Source organism: Carya illinoinensis, chromosome 12, assembly GCF_018687715.1.
Source record: "Carya illinoinensis cultivar Pawnee chromosome 12, C.illinoinensisPawnee_v1, whole genome shotgun sequence".
Classification (NCBI taxonomy): Eukaryota; Viridiplantae; Streptophyta; class Magnoliopsida; order Fagales; family Juglandaceae; genus Carya; species Carya illinoinensis.
In genome coordinates, this window is record NC_056763.1 from 30108335 (window position 1) to 30136146 (window position 27812).

The 27812-nt window shown below is 35.3% G+C and overlaps 3 protein-coding genes across 9 annotated transcripts; 2 read left to right on the forward strand and 1 right to left on the reverse strand.

Moving 5' to 3' along the window:
* Positions 1-10535: 10535 nt before the first annotated feature.
* On the forward strand, positions 10536-18667 carry LOC122289462 (CCR4-NOT transcription complex subunit 9-like). Of its 3 annotated transcripts, none has more exons than XM_043096461.1 (9): positions 10536-10846; positions 13828-13896; positions 15037-15126; positions 15488-15530; positions 16057-16163; positions 17114-17209; positions 17606-17796; positions 17928-17997; positions 18384-18667. In XM_043096461.1, the coding sequence occupies exons 1-9, from the start codon at positions 10667-10669 to the stop codon at positions 18492-18494; spliced, it is 957 nt and encodes a 318-aa protein (XP_042952395.1). In that variant the 5' UTR covers positions 10536-10666; the 3' UTR covers positions 18495-18667. The 3 variants fall into 3 exon arrangements, with proteins under 3 accessions (XP_042952395.1, XP_042952394.1, XP_042952393.1); XM_043096460.1 differs by having other exon boundaries at positions 10542-10846; positions 13825-13896; XM_043096459.1 differs by lacking the exon at positions 13828-13896 and adding an exon at positions 13710-13781 and having other exon boundaries at positions 10548-10846.
* Positions 18668-19332: 665 nt separating this feature from the next.
* Positions 19333-24204, forward strand: LOC122289461 (ribonuclease 3-like protein 2). 4 transcript variants are annotated; one of them, XM_043096455.1, is made up of 4 exons: positions 19333-19797; positions 20509-20661; positions 20793-21169; positions 21453-21767. In XM_043096455.1, exons 1-4 carry the CDS (start codon positions 19486-19488, stop codon positions 21559-21561), a joined length of 951 nt encoding a protein of 316 aa, XP_042952389.1. In that variant the 5' UTR covers positions 19333-19485; the 3' UTR covers positions 21562-21767. The 4 variants fall into 4 exon arrangements, with proteins under 4 accessions (XP_042952389.1, XP_042952391.1, XP_042952390.1 ...); XM_043096457.1 differs by lacking the exon at positions 21453-21767 and adding an exon at positions 22740-22790 and having other exon boundaries at positions 19334-19797; XM_043096456.1 differs by lacking the exon at positions 21453-21767 and adding an exon at positions 22737-22784 and having other exon boundaries at positions 19334-19797.
* Positions 24205-24247: 43 nt separating this feature from the next.
* Positions 24248-27045, reverse strand: LOC122289463 (uncharacterized membrane protein YuiD-like). 2 transcript variants are annotated; one of them, XM_043096463.1, is made up of 5 exons: positions 26610-27043; positions 26195-26351; positions 25656-25706; positions 25316-25408; positions 24248-24658 (listed from the first exon to the last, which is right to left on the reverse strand). In XM_043096463.1, the coding sequence occupies exons 1-5, from the start codon at positions 26822-26824 to the stop codon at positions 24599-24601; spliced, it is 576 nt and encodes a 191-aa protein (XP_042952397.1). In that variant the 5' UTR covers positions 26825-27043; the 3' UTR covers positions 24248-24598. The 2 variants fall into 2 exon arrangements, with proteins under 2 accessions (XP_042952397.1, XP_042952396.1); XM_043096462.1 differs by having other exon boundaries at positions 24248-25408; positions 26610-27045.
* Between the last annotated feature and the right edge of the window lie 767 nt (positions 27046-27812).

A 27812-nucleotide genomic window follows, 5' to 3' on the forward strand; every position in this document is an offset into this window, starting at 1 on the left:
AGATTCAGGTAAAAACGACACTTTAATTTGTTATAAATGCAATAAACCTGGTCATATCAAGCCAGATTGTCCTCTGCTAAAGAAAGATCGAAACAAGGGCAAGAAAGCAATGAAAGCTACATGGGATGATGATTCAAGCAGCTCAGATAGTGAAGCAAGCAATGAAGAATCAGCAAATCTTTGTCTTATGGCTAAAGATGACATTGAGGTAACAAATCTTGATAATATTGAAAATCCTTCATATGAAGAATTGCAAAATGTTTTAGAAGAGATTTATGAGGAATTTGAAAAATTGGATATCAAGTATACTGCTTTGAAAAAGAAAAATTCTTCTTTAACAAACGAAATTGAAATTTTAAGAAAAGAAAGTATCATTTTGAAAGATGAAAATCTTGAATTGAATAAGAAGAAAACCGATTTAGAAAATATTGTTGAAAACTTTACGAATGGAAAAAGAAATTTTGAAAAACTTCTTGGTAGTCAAAGATGTGTTTTTGACAAGGCAGGTTTGGGATATATGCCAAAACAAAAATACAAACCTTATAAAAAACTAATATTCAAAATTCTTTTCATAAAAATAATTTTGTTAAAAAATGATATTATTATAATCATTCAAGTTTTTCATATATGTCACATGCTATTTGTAATTTTTGTAATAGAAATGGTCATAATTATCATACTTGTCCTATTAGAAGAAATCATACAATGACTATTAGGGCTATATGGGTACCTAAAAATCTTGTTTCTTCTAATACTAATAAATAAAGGACCCAAAGAACTTGGGTACCAAGAAAAATCATTTTAATTGTTTTTATAGGTATGCATGAAGTCATCCACAAGCAAAAATAAGTGGTTTTTAGATAGTGGATGTTCAAGACACATGACGGGAGACAAGACTAAGTTCTTTGATCTTAAATCTAAAGAAGAAGGACATGTGACATTTGGAGACAACTCGAAAGGGAAGATCGTGGGAATAGGTAAAATTGGTAACGAATCTTCTCTCATAATTGAAGATGTTCTACTTGTTGAAGGTTTAAAACATAATCTTTTGAATATAAGTCAATTATGTGATAAAAGATTTACAGTTACTTTTAAAATGGATAAATGCATTATTTTAAATGATCATGATTGTAATATTTGTTTTATTACTTTTAGAAACAATAATGTTTATACAATTGATTTTGAAGAAATTACCTCACAAGATGTTATTTGCTTGTCAGCTCAAAATGAAACTAGTTGGTTATGGCATAGAAGATTAGGTCATGCCAACATGGAACTTATTTCCAAACTTTCAAAAAATGATCTTGTGAGAGGTTTACCAAAAACATATTTTCTTAAAGACAAAATTTGTGATGCATGTCAATTTGGTAAACAAACAAAAACTTCTTTTAAAACTAAGAAACATATTTCCACTACTAGACCATTGCAACTGATACACATGGATCTTTTTGGACCAAATAGAGTTGCAAGTCTAGGAGGAAAATATTATGCATTTGTTATTGTTGATGATTTCTCTAGATATACTTGGGTCATCTTTCTTGCTCATAAAGATGAGGCACATAATGTCTTTACCAAGTTATGCAAGAGAATTCAAAATGAAAAGAGTTATACTATTTCAAGTATCCGAAGTGATAGGGGAAAAGAGTTTGTTAATAAAAATATTGAAACATTTTGTGATGAAAACGGTTTTGTACATAATTTTTCTGCTCCTCGAACTCCTCAACAAAATGGGGTAGTAGAGAGGAAAAATAGATCTCTTCAAGAAATGGCAAGAACAATGCTCAATGAGAATAACTTGCCTAGTTATTTTTGGGCCGAAGCGGTAAGTACTGCATGTTATGTTATAAATAGAGTTATGCTAAGGTCTAAGTTAGATAAAACCCCCTATGAGTTTTGGAATGAGAAAAAGCCCAACATTGGTTACTTTCATGTATTTGGATGCAAATGTTTTATTTTGAATGACAGGGATAATTTAAGCAAGTTTGATGCAAAATCTGATGAATGTATCTTTATTGGGTATTCTACTAATAGTAAAGCTTATAGAGTATTCAACAAAAAGACTTTGACTGTACAAGAATCTATGCATGTAGTATTTGATGAATCTAATTCTCCACTCTCCAAGAAATCTATTGATGAAGAAACAGAAGGTATAAATAACACAGAAAGTCTCAATCTCAACAAAGAGAAAACAATAGAGGAAGTTCAACATGGAGCCATCAGGAAAGATCATCAAAATTTAATACAAGATGCAACCAAACAGTGGAAATTTGTGAAAGATCATCCAGTGGAACAAATTTTGGGAGAACCCTCACAAGGTGTAAGTACTCGATCATCTCTTAGAAATATTTGCAATCATACTGCTTTTCTATCTCAAATTGAACCCAAAAATATTGATAACGCACTTCTTGATGAATCTTGGATTATAGCTATGCAAGAAGAGTTGAATCAATTTGAAAGAAATGATGTTTGGACACTTGTTCCTAGACCCAAAAATCATACTATTATTGGAACAAAATGGGTTTTTAGAAATAAGAAAGATGAGTCCGGAGTCATTACTAGAAATAAGGCTCGACTTGTAGCCCAAGGTTTTAATCAAGAAGAATGAATCGATTATGATGAGACATATGCACCTGTCGCAAGATTAGAAGCTATTCGAATACTACTTGCATATGCTTGTTATAAAGATTTCAAACTTTTTCAAATGGATGTTAAAAGTGCTTTCTTAAATGGTTTTATAAATGAAGAGGTATATGTTGAGCAACCTCCAGGTTTTGAAAATCATATTTCCCCAAATCATGTTTTGAAACTCACAAAAGCACTATATGGACTTAAACAAGCTCCTAGAGCTTGGTACGAGAGACTCAGTGGTTTCTTGATTGAAAAAGGTTTTTCAAGAGGAAAAATTGACACAACTCTTTTCATTAAATATGAAAATGATGATATTCTTTTGATTCAGATTTATGTTGATGATATAATATTCGGTGCTACTAATGAAAATATGTGTCAAGCTTTTGCTAAGACTATGCAGGAAGAATTTGAGATGAGCATGATGGGTGAACTTACATTCTTTCTCGGATTGCAAATTAAGCAAGCAAAAAGTGGAACATTCATCAATCAATCAAAATATATTAAGGAATTACTGAAAAAGTTTGGGATGGAAAATGCTAAGGAAATTGGAACACCAATGAGCCCATCAACTAAACTTGATAAAGATGAATCCGGTAAGCCAGTTGACTCGAAGATATATCGAGGTATGATTGGTAGCTTATTATATTTAACAGCTAGTAGACCAGATATTATGTTTAGTGTGTGCTTATGTGCACGCTTTCAATCATCTCCAAAAGAATCACATTTAATTGCAATTAAGCGCATTCTTAGATATCTTAGTGGTACAATTAACCTAGGGTTATGGTACCCTAAGCACACATCTTTCGATCTAATCAGCTACACAGATGCAGATTATGCTGGCTGTAAATAGATCGAAAAGGCACTAGTGGAGCATGCCATTTCTTAGGTCATGCATTAGTTTCCTGGTTCAGTAAAAAACAAAATTCTGTTGCACTATCTACTGCTGAGGCAGAATATGTTGCTGCGGGTAGTTGTTGTGCTCAAGTTCTCTACATGAAGCAACAACTTGAAGATTTTAAACTCAAGTATAATCACATTCCAATCAAATGTGATAATACAAGTGCTATAAATCTTTCAAAGAACCCAATACAACATTCTAGAACTAAGCATATTGAAATAAGATATCATTTTCTTCGAGATCATGTGCAGAAAGGCGATATAGTACTAGAATTCACAAACACACACGATCAGTTAGCAGATATTTTCACAAAGCCTTTACCAGAAGATAGATTATGTATGATCAGAAGAGAAATAGGTATGATGCATGCTATGAATATATCTTAAAAGATAGACTAGAGTCAATAAAAATAGAGATAGATTTTTTAAATACTTTTACATAAACTTGAGATTCTTAGCCTCATGTTTGAGACGCTCATTCTCTTCATACAATATCATGTCATTCTTATCCATGGGAACTGGCAAGCGGAATAAAGAATCTAATAAAGATTTCAACTGTTTATTCTTCTGCCGAATGATTCCTTCCCTTGTATGAGACTCTTGAACAATTCGTTGAAGAACAACAATTTGTTCTTTGAGCCTTTCAACTTCACGATTTTTGGCTTGTAGCCGCTGAGAAAAAGCAACAATAGAGGAAGAGTAGCGAGTCCCAAGACTCACCAAGTCATAAATAGCATCAGAATCTGACTTATTAGTCAAATTATTATTTTCTTGCTGCAACATGGCACCAATGGTAGCTGCAGAAAGGACAGGAGGTTGAGATGCAGAATGCCTCATGGATGGATCTAGAGAAATGTTAGAAGAATGAGCCATTGAGAAGATAATAGAAGGCTTAAAACGAGAATGCTGAAGGAATGCAGATGAGTTATAGAGATGAGATGAAAACTTGATGCGGATTGAATGAACTTCAGGACTGATTTTATAGAGATAGCATAAAGAATAAGACAAACTATTTTCTCTTCAAATCTTATTTAGTCAAAAGAAATACAAGATATGCTGGACACACATTGTCAAAAGTCTTCTTACTAAGCCAGCGAGATTAACAGTAGATTGTCCCTATTTTTCTAGTAAACGATGAACCTCTGCTGTTATCTGCCGATGTTGACCTTGTATCTGAACCCTTTCTCGTTTCAGCTCCTCTATTCGTGGTTGCAGATCATGAGCATACCAATCTGCAAATTTTTTCAACTCTTGGTTTTCTTGCTTTAGCCTTTTATTCTCACTATCCTTATTAGCAAGCTTCTGTCGTAACTCAGATATTTGCATGTTAAGATGATCAATCTCACTCACCCTCGCCATTAACCTTCGAGACAAGATCGTAACAGAGGCAGCAAATTGACTACTGAGCATTCTTGATTCTGCAATAATCTCAGAATCAGCCTTACTAGAAAAACGGTTCACTGCTCCTATCATGGTATTGACGGCCTCAGGAGAGAAGATTGATGATTGATGCGTCAAGGGTTCCTGATTCAAGCCTGGAACATTAGTGGAAGAGAATTGCTCAGCCATTCTATCTTTGTGGAAAAACAGAACTCAGGTCAAGAAGCGATTATTTTTTTGCAGCCGATAGATGAAAATGATCATTTTTTTATAGAAACTCGGAACCTTCAATCCCGTTTGTCAACAACATCAGGCGATTGTTTAAATCTTCAGCCGTATTAAATTCATAGAGTTAGGCCTTGAGGCTTTGCAGCACTTGTCGGGTCACGGACGGCTCCATTTTTTCAACTATCTATAGTGTCTACTAACGCATCGTTTTCTTCAGTCTATTTACTTGTTGCGGATCCTTTTTAATGATGCTAAAAGGGGGAGAAGTGTTAGACTAGAACATTAACATTGTTTGAATTGCTAAACTTTTTATATATACTTGGAATTATATTTATACTTTTGCTTGAAAAACTAATGCACATTCTCAGGGGGAGCTTAAGTATTAATACAGGTTTCGGGTTCTATCAAGTATTTGTCATCATCAAAAAGGGGGAGATTGTTGAACCCGAGATTTCAAGTTTTGTGTAATTATATATTTACACATGGATTTTGATGATAACAAATGAATTCAAAGAATAAAGAAATCTCAAGCTCAAGTTATCTACACAATGGAGTCAAGCACATCAAGGAAACAAGCATGAGCAAGAAGAGAACAAGTTCACATTAAAATTATAGAGTAATGTTGTAAATCTCTTCAAAATTCGAAATTAGGATTAATGCTCAAAATTAATATTTTATCATAAAGCATTAAAATACATTTTCCACATGTGCATGAATATTTTTGAAAATTAAATTTGAAAATTTTGAAAGATGATTGATTGTCATCTTTTGCATATGCATGCCTTGATTAAAGGGTTGAACTTTGAAAATATTAAAGATGATTAATTGTCATCTTTTGCATGTGCATGCCTTGATTAAAGGGTTGAGCTTTGAAAATATTAAAGATGATTGATTGTCATCTTTTACATGTGCATGTTTTATTTGAATATTTTCAAAAGTGATTGATGCTTTTTTAGACTTATACAAAAGGTAGATGATTTTGTTTGAAAAATTTGAAAAGTAAAGTGTGCTCATTTTGTCATATGCAAAAAGTAAAAGATTAGGTTTGAATTTTTTGAAAAGGAAAATGTGTTCATTTTGTCATATGCCAAAAGTAAAAGATTAGGTTTGATTTTTTTGAAAAAGTGAATGATGTTGTCTTTGACAATTGAAAAAGAATAACCTTTTATTTGAATTTTTTGAAAAAGTGAATGATGTTGTCTTTGACATGTGAATCTTTTTAAATTTGAATATGAAGTCTCATATGCCTGTAAATAGATCATTTGAGAGCTTCACATTCACAACACCAAGAGCATACAACATTCATTCAAAACTTTCATTCTCTCTTCTCTAAGCATTGAGCCTTAATCCTTTTTCATTTTGAGAGATATAATTTGCGCTGTATTGTTCTTATTTCACTCATTGAGGAGTGTTTTCTGATAACCTACTCACTATCAGCTTTTGTATAAGAAAAATGGTGTGTATAACCCTTGTGTGTGTAGAAAGTATTCTACACGGGGAATAGTTGAATCACCACGTGTAAGGTGATTGCAAGTGTAAAGGGTGTTCTACAAGGATCCTTTGTAGCGGTGTTGTTCAAAGGTGTAATAGGTTTCTATCTCCACCTGAAGAAGGTTGAATAGTGAATTTGGGAATCCTCAAGGGGTAGCTTGAGGCGAGGACGTAGGCAGTGGGGCTGAACCTCGTTAACATACTGAGTTTGTTTCTCTCTTACCCTTACTCTTTATATTTATTGTTATTTCATATTTTGTTTATATTTTATATTTTATATTTGATTTATAATTGTTATTTTTTTTAATACAACTCAATTCACCCCCCCTCTTGTGTTAGTCATCTGGGCAACACCTAGTTTAAGGGTTGAGATAGGTGGTAAAAAGAAAACAAAATGTGAAATGTGAAAAAAAAAATTGTTATGATCTAATTGTAGTTTGAGCTGCTATTATGCTTGCGTGTGGGTACACAGTTGTGACATTTAAATCAATCTTTGAAGTCATTAAAATGTACACATTAGTAACTGTGGCTTGATCTTTTTTTTCAGCAACTTTTTTTTTTTCTCAGCTACACAATTTGATGCATTGCATGAGAGCAGTCCTATAATATAAATGAACTATATCAAAAAGAGTTGTATTACTTGTCTTGAAGTTCATACAAAGATTTAGCAGAAAATTCCACGCAAATTACCAAAAGAAGAAATCAACAGCACTTGCTTATACGTTCTCATCATACACCAATGGCATGTGAAAGTCATGCCTCTGTCCTAAAACCAACCCCACCTCCTCCGAAACTTAAAAACAAAAAAAGAAAAAAAAATAGAGAGAGAGCCAAAACGCCCCAACTCAACCATTCAATCCCAAATTAACCTGCAATGCAGTTAAACTAAACATGCTAATGCAAAACACCAAAAAGCTTGTTTTCCACAAAACTCTCCCATGGTTAAAATGAAATATGCTATTGCATAACTACATGTTTTGATCCAATTGATAATTATTCCGAACATCTCATTTGCAAATTCTTCAAACTATCTCAATCACATCCTTTGCACACCCTCTGGAAAAGCTCACCACCATCTTAGCAGATAACAGCAGCACATAAAGAAAATTGTACTTCGCTCCATCCAAAATTTAAAATAATAAATTATTTAAATTTAATAATTTATTTAATACTCCAACCGTTTATGTTTCAAGCTAGAGAACTTTATTTATCAGCTTTCTTTATACATCAAATTACGATTTTTACACTTCAATGAATAAAAAAAATTAAAGACTTTGAATCTTTGTTATGATGTTTTTGAACTTATAATAAGCAGTATGTTTACACATGATCAGTTTATAAATAGCATAATTCTCAAACTACACTTGTCTTTATTGTACTTCGCAACACGGGCTTTAAACCATACGTGCATTACACGTAGCTATTGATCTTTTTCCTAGTGGTCTATTTTAGTTCAAATTGTCTTCACACCTGTTAATACTATATAATAACAATGACTCCAACATAGAAAACTGCAATACATCAAATTTTTAACATAAGCAGCCCAAAAACTTAATTGTACAACCATTAAACCAAAGCAATTTGCAATAATGGTTCGTATTAAGCTCAGTAAAAGGTATTCCTATGCTAACTACCTATGAAAAAAAGGTGTGTCTTATGTTAACTAGGTTCTCCCAGTCCAAATAAATAAAAGCATAAAACTTTCTTCACTAGGTGGTTAAAAGCATAAAACTCATAAATATGATTCTTTTTGTTTCCCGCATTTTCCCAACAATCAAACGAATTTGAACTTTTGGCGGATTTAGTTAAAAAAATAAAAAATACAAGGGAGACGTACTTTTTACCGATTGCAAAAGCAACAATAGTGGAGTGATTCTACCTAAAGAAATACTTTTTCTCGGATGCCAATTTCCAATCCTCCCTCTCGAAAACTTGCAAGTATCCCGCGCTTCTCAACTGCTTTTTTGCCTCATCTAAAACACAACGTATTGACAAACGACCTCAACCTCAATCACTCGTACAAAAAAAAAAAACTACTTGAAGTACAACGGAACTAGAGAAAGGCAATGCGAGAGATGACGTATGAGAAGTTTCAATTCTTTTATTCTTTTCAGGAATGATATTTTTACATATAAATATCGTATGTTGGGTGCGAAGCTTACTGAGACTCCTATATACTCTAATATAAAGTTTGAAACTGCCTAGAGAGATTTGTGTAGTGCTTTAGGAAGATATCAATCAGAAGTAGCAACTACAACGAAGACGGTGGTGGCACAGGGGAGACGAACGAGAGAGATAAAAATGGCAGAAATAACAAATCTTCTTCTTCACGTTTTGTTTTATTTCCGTTTCCCTCTCTTTTTAATATATTGTCCCTTTTTAATGAAACTGCCAGGTCAGCATCGGTGCACAATGGTGCGCAGTACGGCTTGCCTGTAGAAGAACTCATTGCTAATAATAGAAAGAAAAAGTCTAGTTGCAAGTATACTTGTGTATTAATATGTGCACTAATTTATTGTGATTGGTCAAAAAGTAGATTTTATTGAAAACAGTGCTAATTTAACTTTTAAGTATGAAAGAATCAGTATTGATACGCAGATTAGTATGCCACTTTGCTTGTATGTAGCAAAACTCTAATGAAAATAGGCTAGAAAAGATGGTCTCGGTCACTATTATTGGTTTATCATTGGTGATGGATAAGAGTAACAACGGTGGAGGAGGAGAATCTGTAAAAGTCACTGCTGTGAAGAGGATTCTATTTAACTTGGTTTAGATTTAGAGATGAAATTAAATAAGATGATTTTAGATATAAAATAAAAATTAAATAAAATATTATTATTATTGTTTTAAAATTTGAAAATATTTAATTGTTTATTATATTTTATATAAAAATTTAAAAAATTTTTAATAATAAGATAAAATTAGTTAATATAAATGAAATCACCCGATCCAAACCAAGCCATGCGAAAATAGGATGCGAAGATGGGAGGGGAGATACGGAGAGATGAAAATACTCCTCTCCTTCTCTCCTTGCACTAGAATGAAAAAAAAAAAAGAAGAGACGAGTGATTCGTATTTTTCTCACTTATTCTCTTCATATCTTTCGTTCTTTCTCATTTATTTTTTCTATATAACAAAGTCGTAACATGGCAGCACACCATGTCACTTCGTATGCCAAAATACTTGTACGTAGAAAAATTGCATGCGAAATGGGCCGAGGCCTATTCCACCTTTTCATTTTTCTAAAAATAGTTATAATTTTTTAAATAAGATTTATCTACCATTTAAAATAATTGATTTTTTAAAAAAATATTACAGTTATCCCGTGCCAATTTTTTTTTTTTTTTGAAAAAATTATCTACTAATATTAATGGACAAGAATATTAATATTACAGTCTAACTTAATACCCACAACATAGGATTTAAAATAGGCTGTTCGGTATATTTTTTGTTACCCGTTTGATTAACAAAGGGGAAAAAACAACATGGAACGTGTTGAGCCCGCATTCTTGTACTAACTGAAACGATAAAGAGACGTCCGTATATATAGCAATATTCTTTAAAATTTAAACTGAAACATTATAGAGTTGAACAGTGAGATAATTTTTGATGATTTGAATTTATTTATAAATAATAATATTTTGTAAATTCTTTTAAGATATATTTAAATATAAATAAATTAATATATATGTTTAAATATATACAATGAATTAAGATGAATTTTAATTTTTTATAAAAATTCAAAAATAAATTAATTTGATATAAATTAAATTGGATGATACAGGCAACGTAAACAGACGACCTTCTACAAATAGAGTCCTGAAGTGTTCATGTCTCGATTTGTGTACACGGAGTCCGTGTAGAAATACTTCTCGAGTTCTAAACAGGCGACAAGACAGCGCGTGTCGCACAACCAAACAACTGTCATATAATCCGGAGTCCTACGCGCATGCAAAGCAGGTGGCTCTCTACCCATTCCTGAGTCCGTCTCTCTCAATACTGAGTGAAAGGAAGCGTGAGAAAGTAAAGATTGCCGAAGTCGATGTCGAACCTGCCCCAATCGCTCTCCATGAACGCGCCCTTCGGAGGTCCGAGCGTGTCGGTCCCAAGCGCTCCCGGAGCTCCGGCAAACAAGGACCGGAAAATGGCCTCGGCCGAGCACTTGGTCCTCGACCTCAGCAACCCTGAACTCCGAGAGAACGCTCTTCTCGAACTCTCTAAGGTACCATATTTGCCACGAGTCGGCTTTATCATTTCTTTTCTTGGAGAATATTTTATTTAACAAGTCTTATTGGATGAATATTTTCTCCATTTCTGATATATAGCTCGACAATTATAGGATTTATTTTCATTCTGTGTTGGATGTGTGGAATGATGTGTTTTAAGTTTTCTTAGTCGCCCCAATTCCGATTACGTTCTGTTAATAATCGGAGATTGATGTTATTACTTATTAGCCTTTGTTTAACTGGTGTTTCGTCGCCGGGTAAACCGAGGAAAAAAAAGTTTTTTTTTTTTTTATTTATTTGATCCCGATCGAGAAGCTGGAGGTTGGATTCGATGATGTGTTATAAGTTGCCCATTTGAGATGCAACTACCTTTTTGGACGGTTCCTCATATTTTTGTATGTGTTTAGAACAAAATCCCGACTAATCTTTGGGTAATTTAAGGAAAATTCCTCTTGTTCAATGGCCTTTAGAAATTGTTTAATACCCCCAAGGGATTGAAATTTAGACCTCGAGGGAGCGTACCACCAAGACTAAAGCTTTTGTCACTTGAGTGAGCCCTAGGGGTTGGAGAGTATCCCAATTTTATTGATAAAACTTCACATATGAAGGAGAAATATATTTTTCAAGAGGGAGCTGGGGGTTACAACCAAATCCCAAAACTAAGCTCTTATGGAAACTATATGGAAGCCATTATTGTTAAAATACAATCAGTTGAGATATATAAGGAAAGATTAAAAGGAAATGTAATGATTAATGCCAAAGGCCAAGGATACCTGCTCGATCTAAACCAAAGATACCAACAATATGTTTTGGAAGCTGAAGAAGTTGAGAGGCTTATTGTGTTGCCGAGTGCTCCACAAGAGGCAAGACTATTTGCAAGGGCATTACCCTCCCTTTAAACATGACTGATTCTAAAAGGAAAGATGGAAATAATCTTTTTGATGAGTTAATTTGCAACTAAATACACAAAAGGGAACTTGTGTCTAGAGGGATGAAGAATGTCTTTAAAGAAAATTAAATTTAATGGCACCTATTTGTAAGAACTTCATTTAACAATTGACGAAGGACCAAGCATTACTTTCTTGCCAAATGCACCACATCAAATGCAAGGGGACCATCCACCAAACCTCTAAATTGCTATGACGATAAGGGAACTTCACCAAGCAGCCATCAAGTCCACCACCTGCTGGAACATGATCCCACCTAATAGTTTTCCTTACTCTACCGTCCTGACAAAGAACTCTACCCTCGAGGCGCCTTATTCTTCCATGGGAAAGGAGGGTCAAAGCATGTGGTAGAAAGACTTGACCTTAAAGATATGGCTTTTGGAAGAGATCTGACAGATATTATCAGTTCCACCTCTTCTCAATCTGAAAGAGTACAAACAATCAAAGAACAAAGAGATTGTCCCCACCTCCCAAACATGCTGTACTCTAATAGATGTGCATTCTGTTGAGGTCTATTCTCACAGATTTGAAAAACATCGTGATACTGACTCCTCCTTACTTTCAGACTGCCTTTCTTTATTGCTTGATTGTGATGATGTTTTTCAGAGTAAACATATGGCTGAAATTTGAGAGTTTTGTGAAGAAGGTGAAACAGTGGTGGTTTTCCTGTGATTTCCAAGGTACCCCTAAGTTTTGTCCAAGCTAGATTTGTGGAAATGGAATGAGGAGGTATTTGGCCATGCTGGGAAACAAACCAACTCCTTATGGATTAACTATGAAGGCTTGACGTTCTTGAAGAAGAAAGAACCTCAAGTGAGATTGAGAGGATGAGCATTTCTAAGGTCATTAAAAAGTTGGAGAGTATCATTGTCTTTGAGAAGGTGAGTCGGATACAGAAATCAAGGACTCTTTGGCTAAAAGAGGGTGACAAAAGTATAAAATGTTTCCATCAGGTAGCTAATTCAGACCATAGAAACAACATAGTTGGCTAGTTAATAATGTACCGGTTTCCTCAAACAAGACAGACATTACTTTCATTACCTACGCGCTGCTTGTAAAGTTGCATGTATTCAGATGGATGCAAATTTTTTCTAGACTTTCATGTAAGCAGTTTTGAATTTGATCCACAAACTCAAATTTTTGGCGTTATAGATGATACCTGAGAGACATGTAGCCAAGAGTGAGACCTTGTGAGCATGTTAGCAAGCAGGATCTCAATCAGCAACTTTGGAATTATATGATTGAGGATTTTCTCTAACTTTGATGCAGTCTAGTTACCAACATGCCTTTAATATTAGTTACCAATTTAGCTGTAATAATCTCTTGTACTCGATGAAGAATTAACGTGTTACATAATCTGAATATGATATAATTTATTTTCTTTCAAACGCCATCTTGCAGATCATCTTTGTCGTTTAACTTAGGCATTAATTCTCTTCTCTCCAATTGGGAAGAAGAATAAAGAATGTCATAATAATAATAATAATAATAATAATAATAATAAAAAGAATGTCATAATCGCTTTGGAAGCTTAAAATTAATCTCCTTAAATCTGAATATGCCTCGAACATAAGTAATTTTCCATAACCATTGGGGTAAATTTACCTAATTGTATGAAACCATATTGCGATGCCTATCAACAGTGAGATCCCTATATACTTGCCTTTATGAGATAAAATGCTTATATTCTTATTGAAAAAATTCTTTTTTTTGGTTTGTCTTTTCTTTTTCTCGATATCTCAAATGAATCGTATATATAGATAATGAACTACTTGGTGATGGGTATAAACTTGTGCACTGGTTTAGTTGAAATCTTTGTGTGAAATATGCCTTTGTTCTTTGCTTTGAATGGATGTGATTTAGATGTTGACTGCAATCATAAACTTGTGTCTGCCTTGGTTTCATTTTTTAGAACAAGGAATTATTTCAAGATTTGGCTCCTTCCCTGTGGAATTCTTTTGGTACTATTGCTGCACTTATACAGGTATGCCTAATAAATTCATTTTTGTTTCTTTTTTCTATTTTAGAAGAGAGAAATATTTCAAGATTTGGCTCCATTGTTGTGGAATTCTTTTGGTACTATTGCTGCACTTTTACAGGTATGCCCTTTATTTTTTATATGTCAGGTATGCTCGTTATGAATTATTTAATTTTGTGGTTCTTTTGTCTCCTTCTGTAAGCATAAATTTGTTTAGCTTAGCACCTTATGTACTTAGACTTATAAAAGAAATTCCTTGTAGTTTCAACCTTGGTTGCGAGGACAATTTGCCTGTCATTAATCATCGTACATATGAATTTTTTTTTTTTTTTTTTTAAAAAGGAGAGCCCATAACTATACAGGATATATACAAAAGGTTAAGCTAATGAATACATGCAGAATTCTGTACTTGTTAACACCCTTTTTGCTTATTAAGAAAATCTGGCCTGCAGAATCCAGCTAGCTTATGAAATCTAAAAAAGAAGTAAGCCGGATGCATCCGCGCCTACGATGGTCATAAACATAAAGAGTAAGCCTACCCATCAACAATAAGTAAAGACTAAGCCTAATATTGAGAAGCTGCTCAACACCATTAGAAGTCTTGTGTCTCTCCCTCCAAATATTCCACAATATGCATGGAGGAGGAGCATTCCAAATCAATCTGTTGCCATGCCTTACCAACAAACACATCAATGATCTTTGGAGGTATCAACCGCAGAACTTAATGTAAAAAGAAGATGAGAGAGACCATAAATCTTGTGTATATCAATCAGAAGTCTTGTTTCTCCTCTCCCTCCAAATATTCCACAATATGCATGGATGAGTGGCATTCCAAATCAATCTGTTGCTGTGCCTTACCAACAAACCCTAAAACAAAAACATCAATGATCTTTGGATGTATCTCAATCAGTTGGGAGGAAAGTGATGCTGGATGAGTAAACAAAAAGTATCTATGTTATTTATCTTAATGGCCCTTTGTATTTCTAGTTGATAAATGGCCAATCTGTCTTGTGACTTTGGTGGTGGTTGTGAATATTGATACAGAGGGTTTAAACAGTTCTGTATGTCGTTGCACATGAAGGTTTTTTCATTTCACTTTCGATTTTTATGCTTAATAATAAGTCTTCACAAACACGACTTTTTTCTCATGTAACTATGTGTATTGCCTTTGGTTTTTAGAAGTTAAAATCTCCAAAAATTGGATGTACTTCGGTTTGTGATTCACCAATGGGATTTGATATTGAACCTTTCTTACTTTCAGGAGATAGTTTCAATATACCCCGTTTTATCACCACCAAATCTAACTCCTGCACAATCAAATCGAGTTTGTAATGCTCTTGCCCTTCTTCAGGTAGAATGCTTTTTCCCTTTGTATTTGAGTTTTATACTTGTCTTTAAGTTTGGTCTTAAAATGACTTATCAAAAAAAATTTGGACTTAAATGGCTTCACTATCTTTGAAAAAGGTGAGTTTCGAGTTAGGTTGTTCAGTAGAGTTGATGAAGCACCTTCGCTTGTTTAAATATGTTAGCTTACTTAATTCTTTTGGTCCTCACCTTGAATAAATTGAGAAGAATTTGTCAATTAGTGCTTAGCAGCAGTAACATTTGTGTTATACTTTTAGAGGACAAGTGAAGGCTGTGTCAACTACTTTTTATTCTTGAATCTTTTGTTTGTAGGTCATGCTGATGCTTTGCTTCTTTTTTCCTAACAGTGTGTAGCCTCTCATCCAGACACAAGGATGTTGTTCCTCAATGGTAATGTTATTGGTATCTTCATACTTATCAAAAAAAAAAAAATGTTATTGGTATCTTCACTATGTGAAGACTTTCTTAACTGCTTCGATCTTGTATAATATTCATGATGGAATTGTGTAACCATTGAGAGAACAAGCTTAACCGCGGATGTAGCCCACAAATCTGAGCAGCAATCCCAGCTCTTTCTGATGTAGCTGATAAATGAGATCGATTATTTTGAATAAGAGCTCTATATATAAGTGGTTTCTGTAGTTATTGGTGGTTTTTTTGGTTCGATGACATCTTTTGAAGTTTTGGTCTCTTATGTTACTTGTCAGTACCAACCTTGAACATCTTGTGCATTGACCATTTTGCTTCTGGTAATGGACACCATCATTACTCAAAAAATATTTGTAAAAGAAATAGTGAAACTTATGAACTCTCCTTTATAATGAAGATCATCTTCTGGCACCCTTCTAAGAGCTCATAAAAAATAATATGTTCAGGTTTCAATAAATGGATTCTTACCAACCTTTTTCATTTGCAGCTCATATACCATTATATCTGTACCCCTTCCTTAATACAACAAGCAAGTCAAGGCCGTTTGAGTACTTGAGGCTGACTAGTTTGGGTGTCATTGGTGCCTTGGTAAAGGTATTTCGTCCTTTCTGACGATTATATTTTGCGAACTCATTGACATTCTTTTTGTTTTTTTAACTTCCAATGATGGTGATAATTTGCTTTTTCAGTTTCATTATGTTCAAAAACATAAATTCTGTAAACTATCAGAACATCTATTATAAAGCTAGCACACCTAAGGCATAACGCAACATGTGTTCTCAGGAGAGGAACATTAAGGGGATGCTTGGGGAATGAGATGAAATGAAAATTTTGTGAATAATAGTAAGATAGTTTGTGAATAGTAGTGAGATAGTTTGAGTGAAGTATTTATTGGGTTTTGAAAAATGAGAGAGAAAAAGTTGAATAAAAGAAATTGTAAAGTTAAAATATTGTTAGAATATATTTTTTCATATTATTTTTGTTTGGATATTTGAAAAAATTGAATTGTTTTTTGTTTGAAAGTGTTTATCTTTGAATGATGTTTCGGAAGGAAATGAGAGGAGACGAGATGAGATGGGATGAGATAGAAATTGTTTCCAAACATCCCCCAAGTTAGATTATCAATTCTAGAGAGATGCAATGTTTGGAACCCTCCATGCACTGACTAAAGAATAGATGTATAAGGGTGACTCACCTTTTTCTAAGATCAATGTAGTTGTATGTAAACATTTAGTAATAGCTTGATGAAATATTTTGAACTCTGTAAATAAAATAATTAAAAAAAGATAACTTTATATAAGAGATTACATACTTGCAGTTCTGTACTCACTCCCACCTGTGTGTGCCTCTCTCTCTCTCTCTCTCTCTCTCTCTCGGCGCACACACACACACCCCTACTCACCCACTCACATGGACCAGGATAAAATTTAAGTATCACGGTAAGTAGCATTAATTTCTTTACTATTTGCTCATAAACCTTGTCACTCTTGACTACCATGTCTTGAAAGAGCTTTTTTTTTTTTTTTTTTTTTTCCTATTTCCAGGTTGATGATACAGAAGTTATTAGCTTCCTTCTCTCAACAGAAATAATTCCATTGTGCCTACGCACTATGGAAATGGGTAGTGAATTGTCAAAAACAGTTGAGTATCCTGATTTCGTTGCCCTCAATTCACTACTTGGACATTGATGTCACTTGAGCATGAAACGGATTTTGAGAGTTTGAGTGCTGCATCTCATTTGTTCCTACTTGATAGTCTCAACGTACTAAAAAGTTAACCCTTAAAAAATGTGTTGATCTTTTTACATTTCTACAATGTCCACGTCTCTGATGGATGTCGTTGCCAAGCTGCATGGGAAGCAAAAGATTATGAGTAACATGAATAAATTATGTGATGAAACATCTGCAAATGCCGAAATGGAGGCACATTTCTTGCGCATTTGCCACCCTATTTTTAACCAAGCAATCCTTGTCCTGACTACCCAGTATCATATTTTAAGGTTCTCACGTATCTGATAAAAAGTCTTATGATGGTAGGTTGCCACATTTATAGTTCAGAAAATTCTGTTGGATGATGTGGGCTTGGATTATATTTGTACCACCGCAGAACGGTTTTTTGCAGTAGGTCGAGTTTTGGGGAACATGGTTGCAGCCCTTGCTGAGCAACCCTCATCCCGTCTGTTGAAGCATATCATTCGATGCTATCTTCGATTGTCAGATAATCCAAGGTTGGTCAAGCAGATTGCACAGTTCCTGTTCTCATTTACCGCTGCCGCATCCTTTTCCTCTGTTCTCATGTCCCTGGACATTTTTCTTGATTATGTTTCTAATGAATGTGTTCATTGATTTTATGTTGCAGGGCTTGTGATGCATTAAGAAGTTGCCTTCCCGACATGCTAAGAGATGCTACATTCAGTGGTTGCCTTCGGGTAAGTATTTTTTTCTACTCTCATTGGTTACATAGCCGATGTTCATTCTGTAATCTCGATGCTGTTAAAGTTGTCTCCACTCTTTGGCCTTTTTATAATTTCCAATTGAGCTTTATTGTTATAGATGATTTGTGAACCTGAATACGAGTATAATGTTCTTAATGGACACGGTAACACACAGCCTTTTCGATGAGGGAATGATGTCTGTTGCTTGGAATGGTGAATGTCTACTGTTTTATGTTAAGGGTGTTTTTGCATTCAGAAGAGCTATAGAAAGTGAAAATATTACTAGAATTGCAGTCGCCAAAGTTTTTTGACAAAAGCAATCCCAAGGGTGTATTTGTGTGGCTGGCTTCGATTTTCATGGTCTTTATTTCTGCTTCCAGGAAGATCCCACAACAAGGAGGTGGCTACAACAGTTGCTTCACAATGTCGGAGTAAATCGGGTTCCGGCACTTCAAGCCGGGGGAGGATTTGATCATATGATGGTGAACTAAATCAAAATTAGACTTTTAATCTGTTTACTTTTTTCTTCTGCCTTAGATTGGAAAAGTTGCTTCTTTTAGCAGCAATTAGAAAAGTCTTGCTTCTTGTATGTAATTTCTTGAACTTGGGATGCAACACGCAAAAAGAGCCAAGTTGGTCGTCTGAGGAGTAGTCTTTAAGCCAATTACGGATTTTTCACGTAGCCTAAAGTTTGTTTAGGACTAAAACGTTTTTTGACGATATATTTTCTGAGGGTTTACGCGTTGGGGTGGAGCCACAGAAGTAAGATTTTACTTGCCGACGTGTTAGTTGAATTTTTAAGTAATTTTTTCTGTCCAATTGTAAGTGCAACTCTTATAATATAATTTTTATTTAAAAATTTAAAATATTAAAATTTTTAATTAAATTTTACGTAAAAATTTAAAAAAATTATAATAATTATATGATATGATATGGTTTTATTTTGTAACCAAATCAGGTCTAAGACTTCAAAGACCTCAAACAAATCATGGTTAGCATGTTCACCCAACTCAAATGGATCAAAAATTTATTTTTGACCTGACTTAAAAATTATTGCTAGGCGCTTAAGTATAAAATATATATATATATATATATATATATATATATGTATGTATATATATATATATATATATATTTTTAAATATCGAGCCTGATCGGCTTATGTGGGCTAGGGTTTAACTCGATTTTCATATCAAATTTTTATTTTCAGAAATTCGAAAAATAAATTTCACGAAATTTTCTGAAACATTTTTGGGCAGATGCAGCCATCTTTGATTTCAATGAATATCTAAAAATCTTATTTAATACAAGCATATTTAAATGAATTTCATCTTTAAAGAATTAAAACTCAATGAAATAAAACCATTCCTTAGTACTGGAGTACTGCCGCCCCCTTCCCCCCCGGGGTTCTCCCCAGTCTCCCTTTTCGCACGCCATTGATCCCCGCCTCATTATCCCGAGTTGCGCCCCGCCTCGGCCGACATGGAGGCGTCTGTCGGAGCTGTAGAGCATATCATTTCCTACAGCTTCACGGACAAAACGCTTCTTGAAGAAGCCCTGACCCACTCCTCCTACACCGACTTCCGTTCCTACCAGCGACTCGAATTCGTCGGCGACGCTGCCCTCGGCCTCGCTTTCACCAATTACGTCTTCCTCGCCTACCCTCAGCTCGATCCCGGTCAGCTCTCCCTCCTACGAGCCTCCAATATCAGCACCGAGAAACTTGCTCGCGTTGCCGTCCGACACCGCCTCTACCGCTACCTTAGGCACAAATCCGCCGCTATTGATGATAAGGTACTTGTTAATTTTTGGTCTTATTATTTGGATAGCGTTGTCAAAGCACAGACTTTTATGACTACCGCAGCGGCTGCTACTGTAAACAGTGCGTATGATGCTTCAAGTATATATAAGTTTACTGATTTGAAAACCCATTCTGTGCTTTCTCTGTGTGTGTGTGTGTGTGTGTTCGGTTTGATTGTTTGCGCTACTGCTACAGCGTATACGGCAGCGGTATTTATTGATTTAGGATTTTATACACGGCTTAGTTTTGGGGCAGGGACCAATTTATTTTGGCATATCTCTACCACTATATGCCCGTATGCCTTTTCTTTCTTTTCTGTTTTTTTAGACGGGCATATAGTAATCCGAGTCAGTTGGAAAGCAAGGAACCGCATTCTTCTCTCTTGCTGTTCCTTTCTTAGATAGCTTCATATATTCCTTCCATTTTTTTTTTATAACTCGGATTTTGTACTTCTGTATTAAATTTGACAACGTATTGTTAGTTTAGGAATATGCATTGATTGCTTCAATTTCACTAAGAAAAGAGATGAAGGCACTTTTTGAATTAGAAAGTGTGAATGATACCTTAACTGTTCATTAATTATTGGTTTGCTATTTATCGAATATTCTGGACTGTTTTTGGATAGTTTTTTTAGAATTGAAGTAATAAGAAAAAATATTGGTGCTTAATTTTTCTGCGCAATTGGTTTTGTTTTATTTTTCCAGGTTAAAGAGTTTGTTGATGCAGTCAGTAAGGAAGATGATACGGCTATATATGGTGGTTCTGTAAAAGCCCCTAAGATTCTTGCTGACATTGTAGAGTCTGTGGCGGCAGCTATATACATTGACATCAATTTTGACCTGCAAAGATTATGGGTGGTGTGTATTTAACCGATTGTTCTCCTGAAATGATCTCTGTCCTTCTGTTTTCTTGTTTAGGGCCACTTCTTGCAAGTATTCCTGTCTGCATAATCTGCATAATCGAAGGTGTTGGTTGTTGTATTGTGTAGATTTTTAGGGGTCTCTTGGAGCCTATTATTACTCTTGAAGAATTGCAGCAACAACCCCAACCTGTTACAATGCTGTTTGAGCTGTGTCAGAAGCAAGGGAAGAGAGTTGATATCAAGCATTGGAGAAAGGGGGCAAAGAATATTGCTAGTGTATATGTCAATGGGGTGTTTGTTGCTTCGGGTTCGTCCGAGCAGAAGGAAATGTCAAGGCTTGATGCTGCAAAGCAAGCTTTGCATAAGTTATCACAGTCCATGCCCATTAACATTGGGCCACCTCAATTTTCGGTTGAGCTTAATGGATCATTTGAGATCGAAGGTGCGAAACAAAAGTTGCATGAGCTATGCATCATGAAAAAGTGGCCGAAGCCTATTTACAGGTAGAGATACTTTGTGATACCCCGTTTTTACGTGTATTTTCACTGAAGGAGTTGTTTTTAATTTAATTAATATATTAGCTCTTTTATTTTAAATTATTGTATTTTAATTGGTTTTATTTTATTTGATGTGGTGTTTAATTTATTTTAGTCGTTTTATGTTTTTAAAATCGTTTTCGGCAGATCAGTTTTTGATTTCCGGAAATAAGGATTGAAACTCATTTCTTGTCTTTTCTCTTTTTCTTTTTTCTTCTTCTTTTTCTCCTCTCCCCGACGCACGCAGCAGCCTTCTTCCTTTCCTTCCCGTCGCCGACCCGTTGACCCGCCCAGACCGCCGCCATCCGGCCTGCGTGGCCAACACCACCCCTACCAAAAAATTCCCCTCTAGCCAGTGATCACTCCCACCAAATATCACCACTATTCGAGCCGCCGATCACCACCTAGAGCACATTTAAGCTGCACGGCTTTTTGCCGTTTCCGGTGCCGTCGCTCCACCTCCGGCCACCATCTCTTCACAACTTCTTCCCCTACCTCTTGTCGACCTAACCCACCCAATTCCGGCTCCGATCCGTTGCCGGAGTAGCTCCCACGAGCTCAACTCCGTTCAACCCCTTTTGGCGCTTCCACCGCCGTTTCCATTGCCACCCACAGCCAAAGCTCACTTCCTTTAGCTTCATAAACACCCTAGACCATTCTCTACCAATTTCGTGTCTTGGTTTGTCCCCGTTCGAAAGTGGATAATTTATTACCCACGGCCACAGTATAAAATACACTGTTACGTTACTTTTCCTCTGCCGTTTGCAACGCCGCGAGCTTTCGAAAAATACCGTATAGCGCTGTAAGTATTTTTCAAACTCTATTTTAGATTTAAATCTATTTTTGCTCTTACAATAAATTGTTGGATTGGTTGGTTGATTCTGGACTGAGTCCAAGGAGTTCGGGGGTCGGATGGATTGAGGATGGAGTTGTTTGGTTGATGTTGATATTTGTTTGAGATATTTGTGCCTTGATATTTGCATTGTATAGTGCACGCATGTTTATGTTTAAAAAAAGGAAAACTGGGTTTTCGTGTAGTTGCATGCATGTACGTATTTGTAAAATAAAAACTGGCCTTGTAAGCAAGAAATGATTTATGGTATATGTGAACGGTTGGATTGACTGGTTTGAGTCAGAGGCACGCGGCTTAGGGATGGTGGTAAACAGAGACGGTGGTAGAATCCCGCCTGTGATTCCCACCTACAGTGCACGCGGCGTAGGGATGGTGGTAAGCAGGGACGGTGGTAGAATCCCGCCTAGGGACGGTGGTGAGTAAGGATGGTGGTAGAATTCCGCCTGCGATTCCCACCTACAGTGCTCTGATGGTTTGGTTTTTGGGCCATTATCGAGGATAATGGCGAGGTTATGTTTAAAGGATATGTTCTGGGCCAAAATGAGATTTTGGCGTACGTGGAAAAATGTGGTTTACGGTTCATGTGCATTTGCATTCTCTCATGCATGTTGTTTGAGTTTAATATATTTTTATCTAGTGGCGTTTGGATCTTACTTACCTGCGGCGCCATTTTTGGTACAGTAGATTTTGATGCAGAAATCAAGGAGGAGGAGGGGGCTGAGCCCGAGGAGGCGGCTCCGCCGGAGTTTTGAGTTGGAGTTTATGCCTTGTTGTTGGATTTGAAACTTTATTTATATTTTGTAATATTTTATTATGTATTTTTTGAACATTTTTGTATTAAACTAAAAAAAAATTCTGGTACTTAGTTATGAGACTTTTGCTATCCGCTGCGTGTTTTTTTTTGCACATTTGTTGCTTTTACACACACTTGGCACTTGGCGATAGGGTGGTGACCCGTGTTGTCATCATCCGGACGTCTCGATTTTCCCGTGTCCATACGTGGGATTTGGGGACGTCACATACTTTATTGTGAGATGTAGAATCAGAATATATATATATATATATATATATATAGATATTACCACCATAACCATCATCATTTTATCTAATTTGTATTATGATTAACTTCTTCGATCTGGTGCCCATGATATTATTTATTTTTCCTCTTTTCTTACAGAATGTAGTTTTCTTATTATTACATTGACTGTGTGCCCTGAATTATTTAATGATAGACCAATTACTTTCATAAGTTGAAACATATATTAAGATATAGAAAATTCTATACATCATATTACCATCCATCTTTTATCCCACTATGTAATATATAGCACAATGGTGATAACTGTGTCACATCTTACATGGTTACATAGTGGGATGAAAGAGGGATGGTAATGTGATGTATAGTATTTATTACTCATAAGGTATATGTATCCGATGTGTCAATGATGAAGACATGGCATAGTCTTGTGAAGAACCAGAATTGAGAATACTGGTTTTATAATGACTGGAAGCATCTATAGTGCTCTGTCTTGCAGGTCAAGTTCACATCAGCTCGTTGATTTTGTGTTTGTGAATACGTGTAGACTCGAATCTTCATCATGTTGTATATTTCTTTCAATGAATGAGCTCCATCTTTTTATTTTCTCCATGCCTGTTCTCCCAAAACCACCTACCTTGGATATTCTAAGAATTCCATATTTTCAGATTCCCACTTTCCTTTTTATCTTCGTAGAGACTGCATTTTAAAATGTTCTTTTGCTATAACTTGCAGAATTGAGAAGGACGGGGGTCCACCACATGAGAGGAAATTTGTATGCTCTGTTCAAGTAGCAACCATAGGAGGTACTTTCTTTATGGTGGGAGATGAAAAGTCAAGAGTAAAGGAAGCAGATAGTTCCGCAGCTTCATATTTAATTCGTGCCTTACATGAATCGAATTACCTATGATTCTGCTTCTCAGTTTAGAATAATTATGAGATAAAAGCTGTCACATTTTGAAGGCTTTGGAGCTTTGAGATACGGGGATTTAAGTATTTAGCTCCATTTTCTATACATGGTACATTATATTTAAAGTGAAATGTTTTCATACACTAGGTTCAGTGGCTGTTCATGACTTGGATTGAATACAAAAATGAGTATCTCTGTCAAAATTCCGGCAGTAAACCATTAGAAGCACTACATCAACACCAATGATGGTCCTGTAGAGTCGCAGACCGGTTGGGTGTGCGTCATATGCATAAAACATTCAAAAAAATATAATACAAATTAATAAAAATACATTTAAAAGGTCAGAACCTGAAAGAGGAAAATTTGTTTAGAATTTAATTTAGTTTCCCCTTGTGGACTCGAATCAAAAACTGCTTAGAACTTGAGTCCAACAGTAGCTAAGCCGTTTGAAGACTGGTTTACAAGTAGATTTACTCTGGTCTGAAACTTGTCTTTTTCAATTCCAATTTTCCATGCAGGAAAACTTGCAATGACATCAAAAATTTTTCACTGTCCACTGTTAAGGCCTAAGCATTCCCATTCATTATATCATGCCCACTAAATGGAACTTTTCATGAGGAATGCGACCATACAACCCAACATCGCACCTGCAACGACCTGCAGTAATACCAACATAACAGTATTCATCTATAGTTATATTACAAGTACTACTGCTACAGGATTTTCAAGCATGCAGGTCAAGAAAAATCCTTCCAGTGTATCAATGAGATAGGGATGATTTACTCTATGTTGCATGTTTCAAAACTTGAGTTGAGAGAATCACGTGGAGCATAGAGCCTAGAGGATCAACTATTAGGAGAATTAACCTCAAAAAAGGCAGATTGATAGTGAGAAAATTTAATAGGTTCTCCTTGAAAGAAAATTTGTTCCAATCGTACCATCAATGCTTTTCTCATTTGAGTTCAGGAAATCAAACGGGTAAGATCCCCATGCCATGAAAATCATACCACCCAACAAGAGTCTTATTTTTGTTTCTTCTTTCCACCATGAAATACCCAGCAAGGAACAATGTCTAAGAAGAACAAAGATTCAACCTCTTTCTGTTACTGCCTAGGAAGCGTGATGAGTGTTAGCATATCGACCATCATGCCAATGCCGCATTGTAACAATTAGACAAACACGACAGCCTTTTACTTCCCTTTTTTTAAACGAATCAATTTGATTCACGCTAATAATATACTACAATGTAGTTGACATGAGGACCATACCAATAACTTCATCTGCACAAATGTAAACCAAACAAGACCAACAAACCTGAAACGGAGTATGACCGAGTGAATCTCGTAGAGGTCTAACATTAGAGACCGGGTGTTCCGGAGGTAGTTCGCACACAATTTGATTTAGTAACTGCAATTAACAATATATCAAGTAAAATTAGTATACTTCCGTCATAGGAACTATGAAAATGCCATTCAGGGTCGTAATCAACAGAAGATACAGGACATGTAGATCTCATGATAACAATGACAGATGACTGAAAAATGCAATGGTCTCTTACAGAAGTACACTAAAAACCCCCATTACTCTTGGTATCGCAATAGAGATTTTATGCAAGCAACAAAGAGCTAAGACTGCCAGAAATAAATGATCTTACTTCAGCTTGGCGACCAGCGTGAAGTCTTACTCCAGAAGCATCATACATTACCTGGAATGACCATCAATATCAATCCAGAGTCCAGACATCCCAAACGCAGATAAGTTTATGGACATTGATGATACTAATAAACATGAAAACTACAACAACCAATGGTTCGTACAAATGCTAAAATGGGCAAATTAACCACACATTCCTGTCCAAGGAGTTCACACGATAGCAAATGCATGGACTCCCCAAGCCTGACAATGAACGCAGTCCTAAAAATCAATCCTTTCTTCTAATTACTCCATTATTCCATAAAACAAAGCAAAACAAAACTTAAAACAACGCAAGGCCCTAACAGAAATTCCTAATCGCACAAGAAACATCACATCAGCTTCCTTTTCTTACTGTAAGTTTTCATATACAGAGGCGAAGATTAAAGCAGAAGATTTTTTTTTTTTTTTATATAGATAATTAAAGCAGAAGATATAAGCAAGCATGCCTATGCCTAACACGAAAAAAGAATGAACAAGACCTGGTTAACAAGTACATACAACACATGCCAAGACCACTGCAATAGCAAATGCTGGTCCTCCAGTTCCTTCTTGCAAGCCAATGGCAACCGCTAGAGCTGACACGGTTGCTGAATGTGATGAGGGCATTCCACCTGATCCAAGCATCCTTCTTGAATCCCATCTCTTCTCCTTGAACCTGCACGTCTAGCAGCATAGTATACGTTTGAGGCATTAAACAAAAACTTGAACATAATACATGAGCTTCAGAAGAGAATCAAATTTCAGTCAAGCACAACTTTCACTAAAAATTCTTTGATATCTCGCAAAATGGAGAATGCCAAATTATGCCCACTGACAATACAATAAAAAAAATTAAAATTGAGTGTTTTTTTCTTTTTTGTTCCCATTTACTTTTTGAGGACCCAAACAAGAGGGAAAGAACGAGGGGCATTACCAGGTGGTGAAGAGCTTGAGAAACTGGGCGAGAGCGAAAGCGAGGAAAGCGGAGAGGAGAGGGAGGTTGGAGGGGATGATGGACGGCTCAGATGATGCAGATCGGAAGCTCGACGACGCGTCACCAGCCGTCATCACTTCGTCCATGTCAGAGAGAGATAGAAACAGATGTGGTAATTGAGTTAGATTGGAGAGATCCACCTTTCGGAAAAGCATAGCAAGAAAAGATCATACAAAACACGAACAAAGTTGGCTAGAATTTAGATCCTCGTTCTTGGTGGCCAACACGATCTATCTCATCTCTCCGATTTCGGCCAAAAAAAACAAACAAACAAATAAATAAAAAACCAGAGATCCTGAACCGTTGGGCAAACGGTAGGTCGCATGACTCGCATTCTTGTTGGGTAGTTTCGAATGTTAATGCAAGCAGGTAGCACGTCCGTCTCGATTCTCGAAGTATTACTGCTGAATAGCAGCGGACGTGGTGTGCACCAATAGGAGAGCGCCACATCAAGCTCCTAAGTCAGAAGGATAAATAACTGAAAAATAATTTTTTTTAACACGTCTTAAAATATAACTACAAAATATATAAATTATGTGAGTATCATTATTCTGAATAATAACATGCGCGCGTTCAAGAAACGTTTGCATTCATAAAATGGATGGGAATTCAATTCACGATGCACACAGCATTTACATGTAGAGCGTTAAGTGATTACCAACTACTTGACTTAAAATATATTTATTATATATTCAAAAAAATGTACTCTGATACCCTTGTTATATACGTAATTATCTTTTAGTATATAAGGATAAATTAAACAACAAGTTTATATTAAGGAAGTATAAACATTAAGATAAAAATTTCATGTTATATTAATTTTATAATATGTGTAATATATATCGCATAAAAATTTAAAATAATATATATAATGTTTCATATAATAATTCGGTTTGGTCCAATTTAGTTTTCAAATCTTTAAAATGATTACTGAACTAGTTTTTAATCTGTATTAGTTTATAGGAACCAAAACAACTGAATTAGTTTGGATCAATTAGCTTTTCAATTTTTTCTTACACCCATAGTAGATATTGCTAAATTGATATTATATATTTAATATTATATTATAATACTATTCATATTTTGGATTATTTAATAATCACTCCTCATCTTACATAAAAAAATATTATGATACTGAGAGTT

What these genes read in the sequence shown, in the direction of transcription:
- LOC122289462 (XM_043096460.1), top strand. Translation starts at nt 10,667, where the DNA reads ATGTCGAACCTGCCCCAATCGCTCTCCATGAACGCGCCCTTCGGAGGT. An exon ending in ATGCTCTTGCCCTTCTTCAG is followed by an intron (nt 15,127 to 15,487) that starts GTAGAATGCTTT and finishes TTTTCCTAACAG; the next exon opens with TGTGTAGCCTCTCATCCAGA. An exon ending in CGATTGTCAGATAATCCAAG is followed by an intron (nt 17,797 to 17,927) that starts GTTGGTCAAGCA and finishes TTTATGTTGCAG; the next exon opens with GGCTTGTGATGCATTAAGAA.
- LOC122289463 (XM_043096462.1), bottom strand. Translation starts at nt 26,824, where the DNA reads ATGCTTTTCCGAAAGGTGGATCTCTCCAATCTAACTCAATTACCACAT. An exon ending in CTCAAGCTCTTCACCACCTG is followed by an intron (nt 26,352 to 26,609) that starts GTAATGCCCCTC and finishes CTAGACGTGCAG; the next exon opens with GTTCAAGGAGAAGAGATGGG. An exon ending in ACGCTGGTCGCCAAGCTGAA is followed by an intron (nt 25,409 to 25,655) that starts GTAAGATCATTT and finishes TGTTAATTGCAG; the next exon opens with TTACTAAATCAAATTGTGTG.
- LOC122289461 (XM_043096454.1), top strand. Translation starts at nt 19,486, where the DNA reads ATGGAGGCGTCTGTCGGAGCTGTAGAGCATATCATTTCCTACAGCTTC. An exon ending in ACCTGCAAAGATTATGGGTG is followed by an intron (nt 20,662 to 20,792) that starts GTGTGTATTTAA and finishes TGTATTGTGTAG; the next exon opens with ATTTTTAGGGGTCTCTTGGA. An exon ending in TGGCCGAAGCCTATTTACAG is followed by an intron (nt 21,170 to 23,826) that starts GTAGAGATACTT and finishes TATAACTTGCAG; the next exon opens with AATTGAGAAGGACGGGGGTC.